General features: G+C 41.1%; 1 protein-coding gene across 2 annotated transcripts in view; it reads right to left on the bottom strand.

The window, feature by feature from the left end:
• ahcyl2b (adenosylhomocysteinase like 2b) overlaps window positions 1-14,166 on the bottom strand; it is a 46,704-nt gene that overhangs the window by 7,361 nt on the left and 25,177 nt on the right. The window contains exons 1-8 of one of the 2 annotated variants that reach the window (XM_030440181.1): window positions 12,576-12,746; window positions 10,181-10,289; window positions 2,480-2,623; window positions 1,465-1,565; window positions 1,259-1,361; window positions 992-1,086; window positions 510-616; window positions 133-249 (exon numbers count right to left, since the gene is read on the bottom strand). In XM_030440181.1, the coding sequence (XP_030296041.1) occupies window positions 133-249; window positions 510-616; window positions 992-1,086; window positions 1,259-1,361; window positions 1,465-1,565; window positions 2,480-2,623; window positions 10,181-10,289; window positions 12,576-12,626 (827 nt within the window). In that variant the 5' untranslated portion in view covers window positions 12,627-12,746. Of the gene's footprint in view, window positions 1-132; window positions 250-509; window positions 617-991; window positions 1,087-1,258; window positions 1,362-1,464; window positions 1,566-2,479; window positions 2,624-10,180; window positions 10,290-12,575; window positions 12,747-14,166 lie in introns of those variants that run through there. The other variant, XM_030440180.1, reaches the window with a different exon arrangement.

Genomic DNA, 14,166 nt, shown 5'->3' with positions numbered 1-14,166 from the left:
AATTAATTCACCGGAGCCTCATATTTATTCAGACTGTGTTGAGTAGAGAGGAGGTGGTTGTAAATGCTCTGCAAACACTCCAACAACAAACATGTTCAGTTTCACGAGGTTCAACAGGAGAGTGTTTCATACCCGTCTAAGATGGACTCCCTGCAGCAGTAGAGGTTGTCAAACTTCTGCTTGGTCACAGAGTCGTTGACGTTCATGGCGGGGACGCACAGTTTTCCTGCCTTGGACAGCTGGTACAACCTGAAACGAACAAATTAAAGAAAGATGTCAACAATTTGATATTCTTCTCCTTTATACACACAGCAATTCTGTACAGGCGTGATCACAGTATATTGACGTTTTCACCACTAGATGGCGATGTTGCCACATGAGAAACTATGTGAGTGGTCATGTCTGAGTTTGTGTAAACATTTTATTGTAGATTCTCTCATTTTAAGATGCAGACAACTGGTTTTATCTGAGGCGATGGCATATTTTCAACCCTTGTGAGCGAGTCCCACCTGTGCACACCGGTGACACTCTCCTCTACGATGCCCTTGATCTTCTTGAACATGTTGGGGTATTTTTTATAGATCCAGTGAGTCAGATCTCCTCCGTCATCCAAAATCTGACAAGACAATCAAAGTAGAGCGGAAAATGAATATTGGACACAGGAAATATGAATGAGTAGGGTGAAAAATATGGAGAAAGCGCAGGGTCAGTTTAAACTCCCTCAGTTCAGTAAGTTCACTGAAACATGTTCAACGACAAAATCTTTTCAAGGAATCATTCTAAAAATATTCAAAATTTTTCCTACAGTTCGGTCCTGAATGTCTAACAAATGTTATCTTTACACCATTTAAATGTAAATACATCTCAAAATACTGCTGCACACATTGTCTGTCCCCTGCCATCGAATAGACGCACTACCACCAACAAGATAAAGAAAGGAATATAGTTTCAACATGTTTCGGCGGGCTTTATTCAGAGTGTAGGTGTGTACCATGTTGGGTTGCCAGCCTTCCACGTTGACGCAGCGATCAATGCACCACCAGAAGTCGTCCTCCGATTCACCCTTCCATGCAAATACACTGAAACCTAGAAGAAGACAGGAAGCGTTTGATACACAGCAGACTGAAAAATATTACATCTGCTGGAAGATATGAAAGAGGGAGAGAGCATTTGAATATTTCAAGGCAGGAGAGAAGAAAAGGGCAGGTGACACACACACACACACACACACACAAAACTACCACACACACATACTTACCTCCCTCTGCCAGGGCAGCTGCCACTTCATTCTGGGTGGAGTAGATGTTGCATGCTGCCCATCTGCACTGAGCGCCCAAAGCGGACAGGGTCTCCATCAGTACCTGAGGAGGAGACAAGAGAGGGTCAAGTTTGACTTTTTGTTGTAGCTGATGAAGCATTATATTGTAGGATGTGTGTGTGTCTGTGTTTTGTATTTCTACTCACAGCTGTCTGGGCAGTGATGTGGGTGCAGCCCACCACTTTGGCACCGGCGAGGGGCTTCTCCCCCTGGGCTCGCTTCCTCAGAGCCATTAGGGCTGGCATCTCTGACAGAGGAGGAAACACAACAAACAACACATGAGCGGAGAGAGGAATCAGCTGGATGGTGAAGGAATTCCCATCGTTTAATCCTTCTAATACTTCTTCACTAATCCATCGACTCGTCCAGCTGAAGAAATCACTGATGCAAAGTGGTGTGTGTGTGTGTGCATGTGTGTTTTGCCTGCAGGGTTCAGCTGAGGCTCTTTGTATGTGAATAACATGTGTTAATGTTTTGATTCTTAAATGGCATTCTCAGTTATAGTGACAGGGGACATATTGCCACCCAGCATCACACACACACACACACACACACACACACACACACACACACACACACACACACACACACACACACACACACACACACACACACACACACACACACACACACACACACACACACACACAAAAGCAGGATGTAGTATGCCCTTATTTTTGTATTACTGTAGTAATCGGAGGGTTTCCATTCATGTTTTTATGCGAGTGTTCAATTTGAGCATAAAACAGATAAAAAATAAAAAAAAACATAAAAAAAATCAAAGTACACAAACAGAAACACTATAGGAATTGCAGGAAGTTGGTGTATAGATAAAAAAAATGGTTTAATGGTACAAGATTTGAGTGCTGCATCAGAATGCACACACTAATGAATAGCAAATTATATTTCCTGCGAAAATACATTGTGATTGCTGACAGCTGAACTGTATCTTTTTCACCACACTACTGAAAAACCATGAAGTCAAACTCTGTCAGCGTAAGAAAGTAAGATGAAAAACGCATTGTGAAAGGAAATCTGGTTACAATTTGCGCTACGTTTCGGATCAAAACTTGTCTGCCTACTTGTACACAAGCCCCGTAAAGCGGTAACCTTCACGTTTCCCCCTTTCATAAGTGAACCGTGACAGATTTTTGGTTTTACCTTGCTCTGCGATCTCGATCTCTCTGCGTCCAAAGTCGGCCTGTTTGATGTTTTTGATGCAGAAGTCTCCGTTGCCCTTGGAGTTCTTCTGCTGTTTGTCCCGAGGAGACGTTTCATCGTCAGAGCTGTCCGTGTATGACGCCGCTAAAAAGAAAAGACACACATACACAGGGGTATTGTGAGTAGCCACACAAAAATCTTTGAAAGCAATTACTGACATAATCTTTTCCTTCCCCCAAATCATTTTATAAAAGCAGAGGCCGATTCCTACTTTGCTGTCATTTTGCTACTTTTTCCAACTTTATTTAAACTGTGAAACCTTTAAGGAGGTGTCCTACAACAATTTAAAAAACTCTGCATCTGTATACTGCTGCCCACAATGTTAAAGCAACCCAAATAGTAACTTGATTGCCATACTCGAGACAAGGATAATTAGTTTTGGACAGCTATTTTTAAAATGTCATCATACTAAACTGGAACTAAACCAGTTCAGTCTTGTGCTGTTAATGTGATTTCTACTTCATGGGATAATCTGGACGCTAAACCTAAAGCTAAATGCGACACTGTCGTGTGTAAGAATTTGTGGATTCAGATCAGCCAAACGTTGACTGGTGGAATGTGGGTATGAACACAGACCACACATAGGAGTATCATGAAGAGTGTCACCTGACAGAAAAAAAGCAAAGAAGTCTTGTGTGGAACAAAGCTAAAATACTCAGCATCTCTCACAAAAAGAGGTTAAATTGCATCATTTGGTTTGATAAGAAACATGAAAGTAAGACAATTAAAACACAGTGCTTCAAAGATGCTATGGCGGCTCAATCTAAATGTGGGGGACATGGACAGTAATGTTTGCTGAGAGCAGTCAGGGGGTCCAAAGCCGGATTTCACTGAAATGTCTCAGTCTGGAAGAACTGGATTTTTTCTTTTGCATGGACCACAGCCAACGCAGGGATCAACAGGTTCGGCAGACTCTTCAGACTCAGAACATGGCCTGGCGAAGCCTGAGGTCTCACAGGGATCAACTTTATTGATGACACAAATCTGTTCTGGGTAATCGAGGAATCCTTTGGGGGCAGATGTCCTCCACCAAGCAGACCTGGAGTTAAAATAGAGACGGACCATTTTTGGTTCAGTCTGTGACACCCATCAGCCAGGCCTCCGATGATGCACCCTGACACATAGCAGCCTCAGCCCCACAAAGACCAAACATCACAGCCTCGGTGTCAGTGTGTTGACAACCAGCTCATGGATCAGTCTCCTAATTCCTCCTCCCATCACTCCCCGCCTCACCACTGCATCACCCCTTTTGGGGGATAAACTTGAAGCTCTGACATTCAATTCACCCCCAAAAACAGCATACTGTCTGCCTTCAGATTAATTTTTGTATGTTTTTATCAGGAACTTAGTTAGACCAGGACGACACTGTAGCAGTCCTTATGCAGTCAACCCCTCCTAACTGCCTTTTTTTTTCCAGTGCAAGCAAACTATTGACTGACTCAGCATGTGATGAGGCCACAAACAATAAAAGCGCACACTCTGGACTTCCAAGTGTCTGAAGACTGAGGTGACCGACGATGCAGTTCTCTTTCTTTTCTTTGAGAAAAACAGGTGTGGAAGAGGAGAGGCCTTCTGCTGACTGTCCCTGCTCGAGTCTCAGTCAACAATCTTGTAGATAATTTCAGTTCTAAAATTACAATTGTTACTAATGCCATTGCCCCACTAAGGTAATAGTAGTCTATGGTAAGAACAAAAATAACCCATGAAGAACTACCATGATGGGAAACACAAATGAGAAGATGGTTGAATATGTGTTTGCAGGTGACGCAAAACAAAATGAACAAGAGAATTATGACGTCTTTAAAGAGAGACTTGCATTGACAATTTTGAACTGAACAATGCAAGTGTCTATGTTGCCCTTGCATCAAGTTAAAACCAATTCCATCAGCAATTTAATCTTAACGGCCATAACCTTGGAGTCAATTGTGCATTAAAATCGTCCTCTTGCTGACTTGATTGCTCTGCAAGTAGTCAACACCTCTGACTCTCACTTAATGACAGCACATTTGAGGGCCTCTCTTAAAAAAACTCATCTAGACACCTCGGTAATAAACAATTAGAGGCCCCTATCAAACCTCCACCACCACATTTTGGTTAAGTTAAATCAGAGAAAGGGCTGTTTTTTCAACAGCGTAACCCCTTCCTGGCCTTAAAGTATTTCTACCAGAGCACAAAACGGAGATTTCGCATTATTAGTCATCATTGGAATACTTTAATACTTTATTAAAAGTCAGAACTCAAGTCAAACACAAATTTTAGTGTAGTCACAGACTTGAACCTACATTTTAACCAAAAACATTTTAGATAATTACTAAAATGTACTGGCTTCAAAGACTCGACTTTAAAATTCTAGTTTTGGTTTATAAAAGCACTGGATGGTTTAGGGCCAGAACACATTTCTGATCCGGTGCTCTGTTATGAAGCCTCCAGCCCTCTCAGATTGTCTGCTTTCTGTTCCCAGAGTTCAAACTAAACATGGAGCGGCATCATTCAGATTTCATAGACCACATACCTGGAACAAAATCTCAGAAAAGATATGCTCCAGCTCTCAGTTCTTTAAAGTCAAGACCTACAATTTTTCTGTTTGTCACTGAATGTTGTTATTAAATTAGATTTGGGGCTATATCTTCCTTTCTTTCACTGCATTGTATCTCTGTAATCCTTTTTTTATTGTCCTGTTAAATCATTCTTAGTCCCATTTATGTGCATCGTTTTATATTTTCTTGTATTTTATACTGCTGTGTTTATTCAATATATTACATAAAGCACTTTGAATTGCCTTCTTGTTGGAAGGTGCCACACATATAAATTTGCATTGTCCTGCCTTAGCCAAAGCTTTAAGGTTCCAAAGTGCAGAGCAAACACAATGTGCCTTTGGCTCCTTTATTATGAATAAAGCCTGTGCTTTCCCCAGCCCTACAATTTAACTTTGGAGGCCATGGACTGTGCACAGCACCGAGTTTAACTGATCACAAAGCTGCCTGCAAAACCCTATCAGCCAGCAGAGCAACTCCAGCCTTTTGCACAGTGTGAAACTGCAGTAGAACGTAACATAAACAGTACAAATGTTCTTTCACACTTGCACGGTAAAAAGAAACACATCATTGAGAGGCATCATTATGTGAGGCATCACCTCTGTGAGATATAAACAGTACTGTCCTCAGCCTAAGGCAACATGCTTAGTAAGGAGCTGCTTCTTTGTCTGGCACCAACACTGTGTGGTCCCTGTGCCTCAGGCTGACTCACTAAACAGGTGCTGTCCTCCTTGTGCAGAGCAGGTACACTTCCAGGTAATGCCAATATCACTCCTACCACGCTTTGTGACCATGACCATGCACCAGTACCAGATAAGAGTGAGTAGCCTGCCAGAAAATGTAACAATACTGTAGTTAAAGAACACGCTGTACTGTGCCAGGAGGGGAAAGGCTTTAAAAAAAGAAAAAAGGTAATAATCCATGAGTGTACCATTTTCTTTTGAAATCTCCCATCCGTACTGACAGGAGGAAAGGGTGGGGGAGAGTGTTAGCCGGGGAGATCTTAGGGGTCATTAGGGTGGATGTACTGACACTTGCAAAGGATACTGGGATAAAGCAAAAGAGCATGCTTGTGATGGAAATCTCCAGTATCTGTCTTTTTCAAAACATGGAATTATGTTAGACAACTCTAGAAGCTAAAATGTAGAATATACTGTACTTGCTATCCCACAACTAAAAACCCAACAATTGATCTCAGTCCAGGCATGTTATGAGAGATACACAATTTTCAATTTAAGGCTACCATTTCTTGTACCAAACCGAAATGGGCAGTTAAAAGTTTAAACATCGCTGCAACAGAATCACAGATATCATCTTTGTTTTATTCATTCTCCTGCATTGTCCATATTCATGCCTACTTTACTCTATTATTCATTATTCCGAGATTCCGGTGTGTCCTGCTCGTAGCAGCTAATGTAGCCTATAGGTGGGACCTTAAAGCAGAGATAAGGAGCGGTCAGGAGTTTGGTAATCTCTTGTAGTCTTCAGACCTAACAAGTGCTGACTTAAGTGAAATCAATAGAGGAGTTTAATAAGCTCCCTCTGGAGCCAAAAAGGGCTTCATACAACACTGTTCACTTATATAACAGGACTCACCAAGCCCTGAAAACATGCTTGATGTTTACATTGGTGGACCTCCCTTTAAATGTGATGTAATGATCAACAATGAACATAACATTTAAATTCTCTTTTTTCCCCCCTCCAAAAATACAATACTTTAAACTACGTTAAACTTGTAATATAGTTATTCATAAATATATCTGCTTTATTTCCATAGACATCTTAAGAGGATCCCTTATGCAATGAAATCTATACCAAAGTGAACATGGCAAACTAATTACTGGTGTGTTCAGTTTGTCCTCTGCACTGTGGGAACCATCAGAGAAATTACAAGCAATCTGCTGAGAGAATTATGGGAGACGACAGGGAATCAGCAGAGAGGGGGGAGTGAAAAAAAGGGAAAGAGCGTGAAACAAGAGGGTTCAAAAGGGGAGACAGAAGGCCGGCGCAAGTTTCTGAAAGCGGCACTGACACATTTCACTTAATTTTCAATCGCTGGCGGTGATAGTTAAGATGTTAACGGGACAGACAAAAATGAGCATGTCAAATCACTGAGTGAAATAAACGCAGACTAAGTGCTCTCATCACCATCTCAACATTGAGAAAAAAATTACAGATCATTATTTTAGTCACGAAGTGACGGCCTCAGGCTTCAGAGGAAGGTTCTTGGGAGGTAGAGTGATTTAATGAGCCCTGATCTGGCTCCAGGAGGGAGGTGAATGAGAGCTGAGGTGAGAGAAGGAAAGTGAAGAGAAGGAAGGAAGGAAAGAAAGAACAGGAGGCGTGTGTTAGAGGGGAGCTGGAACGAATCCAATTCTCACATGAGAAAGTGACTCAACATCCAGTGCGCCAAGTTTTATCTTAAAAGTGCAAACTAAATTCAGAGATGAATTTGAAGGTGACATTTTATTCTTATATTCAGGTTCTTATCTCTATTTTAGGTTACTACTAGAAGTTTAACAAGCTTTAAAACTCACATTCATGTTCTCATACTGTCCAGCTGCAGCACTTTTTGTACCCTCCGTCTGAAATGCTCCGTTTTAGCTCCTGTTTCTTTGATTACCTGCTCTTTCCATCAAATGTCATCTAAATGGGGGCAGCAGTTATTTAGAATAATGTTTCTAAACCAAGTGACCAAAGGGATGATGTGACAATGAGCAGTAACAAATACCTTAATCTGTAATTTACGTATACAATATTTTTAGGCATTAGCCAAGTCTCTGTTTTTTAATAAATAATATTAGCATTTCCTGGGTCAGGGTTAGGCCACCGTAAGCCAAAATGAGGTGCATTTCTGCTACAGCCTCACACCAGGGGTTGGTCATGCCATGCCACGCTGCTGTGGTCCTGCTGTGGTCATTTCTCTTGTGAAAAAACACTTGCATCATGCTAGAGCAACCTGACCACTCATGGTTGAGTGTTTTTAATTTAAAAACAAAACAGTGACACATTTTTAGGCTGATTTTTTCTTTTCCAGAAAGAAAGAAAGAAAGAAAGAAAGAAGCACAAGGTTCTTTTCTTAGCTGACACTTACTGGAGATGCTTGAAGACTAGGAAATAAAATAAATAAATAAAAACATGTGGCTGCCTGCAAAATGTGCTGTTGGGAAGTCACAGGAACAAAATGTTTCATCTGTTCAAAGTTAGAGTGCTGAATATTTACCAAACTGATTTTTTTTTTCATAGCATCCCTGACCCTGAGGGGCACTTAATACTGACTGGCAGTCCATTTGCCAGTCTGCCATCCATCTGTTTGTCCATCATATCCTGCCACTAGACACAACATTATGCAAGCGGTATCACACACAAAGGTTAATTCATCATGTTAATGGCATCATTGCCCTGTGAATGACCCAACACGCAGCAGGAAGTCAAAGAGCCCTCATACACGGAGCAGCTTAAAGAGAATGTAAACAAGAGAGAAAACAGAAAAGGAGAACGGGTCAAGTTATATCAAGATCTCTAATCATGATGCTGTGCTACTGTTTCTCAATACCAAAGAAGGAACCTTTTTCTGATTTTGCCTCATGGACACTTCTGGAAAATGCACATTCACATTTAATGAGAGGTTTCAATCTCCTGATTTGGCACTCAACAAAAAAATAAGAGAAGTGTATTACGTGGAAGTCCTGTGTGTGAAACTGAGGCAAGCCAGAGGATGTCTCGGTGTAAAAAGTGTGTACAGCTGTATGGAAGCGTAATTAAGCAGGTTCTCGTCCAAAAACACTTGTGTTGATGTGAACATCTTCGATTGGTTTTGCTGCCTTGAGGAAACACCTTCTTCTTCTGCTTCATCACCTCAATCACAGCAGAAACAAGCAGCTGATTAATAAACCATTCAATCGTCTGTAAAATTAATTGGCAAGATTATGACTGTTTCGATATCGCGATAATTATGATATTCAAAAATTAGATATTGATATTGTATTAACGATACACATATGATTACATCGTGTGATAATTCCAGCAAAGATGTTAGGCCTTGTGCATCTTTGCTTACGAGTTCATCAGGTTGCCTTTTCACTGGTACCTCAGTGGAATTGTTCTTTCTGTATGAACATGTTTTTAATCATAGTTCGAGAATCTCTCCACCTCCCTTCACTTGTATTTTGAGGACAATTCATTTGCCCCAAAAAACTGAAAAAAATTTAATACGAGTTAAAGATAGATTTGATTGCCAGCATTGTTTTTCAAATTTCTATAGACATCGGAATGCTTACAGTAAATTTGTTTGGTGATGATAATCACATAATGAAAATATGATATTGTGGCAGCCCTATCCCAGCTTGAAATGTTCGATTGTTCCATTTGACCGCTGAGTTCAAAACCCAATTTGAATACAGCACCTTTGGTTGAGGGAAATTAAAAACAGCCCCGACAAGACAATGGATTGTTTACAGTCAGATATACCTTCCTTTTACATAACTATTCCTTACAGTTTTACTCGGACATGACAGTTATTTATGAAAACGAGTCAAAATGAGCAGAAGAAAGGATGTGGTATAACTGATGGAACTCTCTGGAGAGTTGAAAAGCATAATAATATGAAGGAGGATGAGTGTTTTCTCCTCTCTCACAGGCTGCATCACTAATGGATTTTAAAACTCATTCCACTGGTAAAACCTCAACTAACGACCTCTGTGAGCACTGAGACACCCGCTTCATGAATTTCATCAAACTCACTTATGGTGGTTGTCTCTCGAACTTTGTCTCACACCACAACAGTCATGTATGACACTACGAACTCAGCCATTGCTGCCCTCGTTTCCCTCTTTCCAGTACACCGCCAGCAGCTAATCCTCTAACACAGCCAGCAGTTTCACATGAACTGCAGTGTCAGAGTTTGAGAATGGAGAGCCCAAGAGGGGAGAGCTGAAGTGAGCTAAAGAGAAAAGAAAACGGCCAACTATTGTGCCAGGTCGAACGCTTTCCTCGTCTTTGGTGTTGTAAAAAAAAAACGTAATGGAAACATGTCACATCCACCGGCATGTCCGATAGTAGGTTATTGAGATAACGCAATCAGGCGAGAGTGTGCTTGTGTGTTTACCTGAGCTGTAGCTGTCTGTGGAGGACTGGGAGATGGAGCGGGACAGGGAGCGCCGGCCAATCTTGGAGGGACGCTTGTTGAACTCCTGTTTCTGATCAGCAAACTGAATCTGTTGTCGGACAGGGAGAGAACAGAAAACGACAGAGATCAGAACTGTTTTAATCTACATTAAACTAGAAACAAACATTGTTTAACAACTTCTTTTTGTGGGCACACCAGGCTTTGCAAACACACGCAGCTCTTGTACGAGGACACAAACTGTAGTAAAACATTAACTAGGGTTATGATGACATCCAACAGCCACTCAATCAGAGGTATCTTTAGAACTGTATCTTTAATGACTCCAGTTCTTTTCCAGGTCATGTTGGGTTTATATCAGGACAGCTTTTTTTTAACAAACAGAATTAAAACAAAATGTTAGGAGATTAGAAGGAACACACGAAATATAGATTAAAAAAAAGAAGATACAGAACAAGTACACTACAGTCTCAGTCAAGGAAGGAGACCAGCTTAGAGTTCAGTCTGACTTTTTTACCAGATAATGCAGACAAAGAGGCTTTTATCAACAAGGCCACATGGCTGACACAAGGTCCAACAGTTCATCCTGCTTCTGTGGAATGGAGGTGACAGTATTGTCATGCCACACGCTGACCACGACTATCGCTATGTTTATCTTGCCGCTATTACAATAGCCTGATGAATCATAATTTATGTCCTGATAATATTACAGGGTGTGAGGAGCTGACTTATTACCATCATAAAACAAACGCAACAAGAACAGGACATGCGGGTTGGGGTGGTGTGCATGAAAGGTTTTGTGTATAATTTCCATTTAAAATCTGATAAAAGTTGTTGGAAAAACGCCCACAAATCACAGGAAATCTTTCTGTCAAGATATGCACTGGAAAATTAGACTTTTTATTTAATGCCACAGTCGTCTGACGGAGGTGGTGGAAGGCTTCAACGATTTGATAAAAAGCAGCAGCTCATTCATTCTCCTCACTGAAAAGAAAAGACCGACCTTGAGTACGACGCAAGCGAATACTTTCAGGATTTTTTTTCTAATCAGAGAGAGAGCGAAAAAACATTTTCAAACTCAGACACATCATCTCTGTCATTGTAATCACATCAGGTAGCAGGAAGCTGTGTGTGTGTGTCTTCAATAATTTATTCATTCTCACAACGTACAAGACTTTCAGTGTTTGACACAGAATAGAGCTGCTGTCACATCACGAAGGACATTATAGTCAAACATAACCAAAGCTCTACAAAACATTTTCCAATTTCTTCCCTTTCTTGAGTAATTCCTGGTGGCTATTATACAGACAGTAGCGTCAACACCTTTCCAAACAAGCATGGACATCACAGCTCCCAGAGAACACCACCATCAACCATATCCCATAGAGACAAGCAAGGAAACAATTTCCTGATACTCCAATACAAACTAATGTACCATTTGCTCACTTTTGCTGGCTAATGAGTCACTTCAATTTAATCCGGAGACTGATCTTCTCAACCTCCAGACAATGATTGAAGCAGATGGTTCGTTAAATATCAAACTGTAAATGTACTTGCATTTGAGTAGCATGTTTAAGACTACCAACTACTCAAAAGGTTTTCCAACACATGCCACATTTATCCATTCAATATATAGGGAGTTCTATCTACTATGCTCCATAATATTGCTATGTTAAGCCACTCCTACACCGATGGAACAGTGATTGCGAACAATTTGGGGTTCAGATTCTTTTCCAAAAAACTTCAACAAACCAACGGCGGTTTGGATCAAACTATCAACCCCTCCAATCAGTAGACCACCCGCTCTAGCTCCTGGGCCTCAGCCCAATGACCGTCATCCTCGGAAACTGCTTGGGAAAAAAAGCTGGCAGGTGATTGGATGAACCATTCTTCTGTCACAGGTGTCAACTTCAACAAGTAATTTGTAAATGAACCATATGATGTAGTGGTGAAGCACTACAAGCAGAGCCAGTTTAGTTGTTAATCAAAAAACTTCTTTTCTATCCAGGAAAGCCTTCTTTTCCATTCTTTGGTCTTGTTCCGATGAAGAAATACTCCAATTCTGATCTGATGCCGGAGTAGCATCTATGCTGACTAAAGGAGGCAACATCATTGTTTTCAAATGAACAGTCCCTTCTGTTGCTGTCACACCTGAACGATGCCTGTAGATGCCAGTAGTTCTTCACAGGATGCTGCTCAAGGGTCCGAGCAACTGTGGGTTGGACCGAAGTGCGTATTTAGAAGTTGGCAAGAGGGTTTCTTGCATGATCTCAAGTCATCTTGTGAATCCAGCTGCCTTCCCAAGGTAAAATCTCACCATCACCTTCCTACAAACTGCTGTAAAACCAGCCTAATCCATTCTGCCCTGTAGTCTTACCTTTTTCACACAGGGCACACTGCTTTCCTCATTCTTTTTCTTCTTCAGCATTGCTGCATGTGTGTGGAGTGTGTGTGAGATGAAGCTGCAAGTTATGTCTGATTTGAGGCCTTGTGCATTAAGAGGACCTCTTCTTTCAAGGTCTGACCACTTCACAGGTTCCCTTTTCTCCCTCTGCCTCTTTTTAGCCTACGCTTTCCTGCAATCCAGCCAAAACTGGTCCAGCCCTGTGCCGGCAAATACAATGCGATGAATTGTTTCCCCTTCCTTTCATTTTTTTCCCTCCCTCTCTCCCTCTCTCCTACCTCTGTATTCTTGTTTAATTGTCGATTGTTCAAGAGATTGGGTTCCCTGAAATTGTTGGTATCAAAACCTAAGCTAGACTTTGCCCCTGCTGACCCAAGATGGTTATGATCTGTATTACTGGGGCTGGGTGTCGAACAAGTGATGGAAAACTAATGAACAATGCATTTATTGCTCAAGATCTAGGGCGGGACATCATGGAAGAAAAAAAAAAATCCAGTAGTTGCTGAGACAATAACAAAGCCGCAAAAGTCAACCTCAAGCTGTCAACAGAGGAAAAAAAAAATGTACACAGTTTAATAGCAATCTCACTTAAAGTCTTATAGATATTTTAGTCTGGGCCAAAATTGCAGGCTGACAGATCAACCATTCTGCTACAATTTCTAATAAAAATACGCAAATAAATACAATCAAATCTATATATTTAACAGTATACATGTTAGAAGATTATAAGGAATAAACAGATGCACGTTGGGAGGGCAGTTTTCATACTGATAAAAAGACAAAACTACTTCTGTGGATCATTCAGGAGGGCAGCTGATGGTGCTAATGACCCTTGACCCCAATACCAGCTATAATAGGGCTATTGGTCTCTTCAGGTTTAACGGATGGAGGTTAGATGAGGAGCTTTAGAAGCTCAGAATTGCAGTGAAGGATTGAGGGTCATTTTGGGAGCTCAGGAGGAGGGGATACAGGGGCTTATGACATGTTTTTGGGACAAGATTACCACACGTTAGCTCAGGGCTCAGAACAGCGGGTTCTGCCAGAGAAAATGACACAGTGGTTTGTTGTGTTGCTGCACAAAATGAGAACTAAAGACAGAAGGCTAACCCAATTCTTTCTCACCTTTTTGGCTACATTGTGACATCCAGGATTATTATTATTGCACATTAAAAGCATACATGAACAAGGTAAGAACAATTTAGGAGGTGCAGATTGGGATGAATCTCTAAATTTACAAATGAAGTGTGTGGTATTATGAGCAGCTACATGCTGGTTATGAAACAAAAAAACATAATTACTAATCAAAGCTACATGACCTGAGTTCAAACAACTAGCATGACTTTATTAACCTAACATGACAGAGCCTCTCATAGAGACTCATTATGCCTTACGTAAGGAAAGCACTGAGGACAACTAATGGGGATGGCAACACTCTACTGCTCTTGCTCTAGTACATTAGCGTGCCACCTAAGTAGAGGGCTACATGACTCAGCATCATGTTAAAAAGCATTTTTTTTCCAAAACACTGGTCGCTATTTTGGAAAAATCATTATGCGGAGTGCAT

The sequence above is a fragment of the Sparus aurata genome, chromosome 14 (assembly GCF_900880675.1).
Source record: "Sparus aurata chromosome 14, fSpaAur1.1, whole genome shotgun sequence".
Lineage (NCBI taxonomy): Eukaryota > Metazoa > Chordata > Actinopteri > Spariformes > Sparidae > Sparus > Sparus aurata.
Note: the sequence above shows the minus strand (reverse complement) of the source record. Positions and strands in the feature narration are given on the sequence as shown.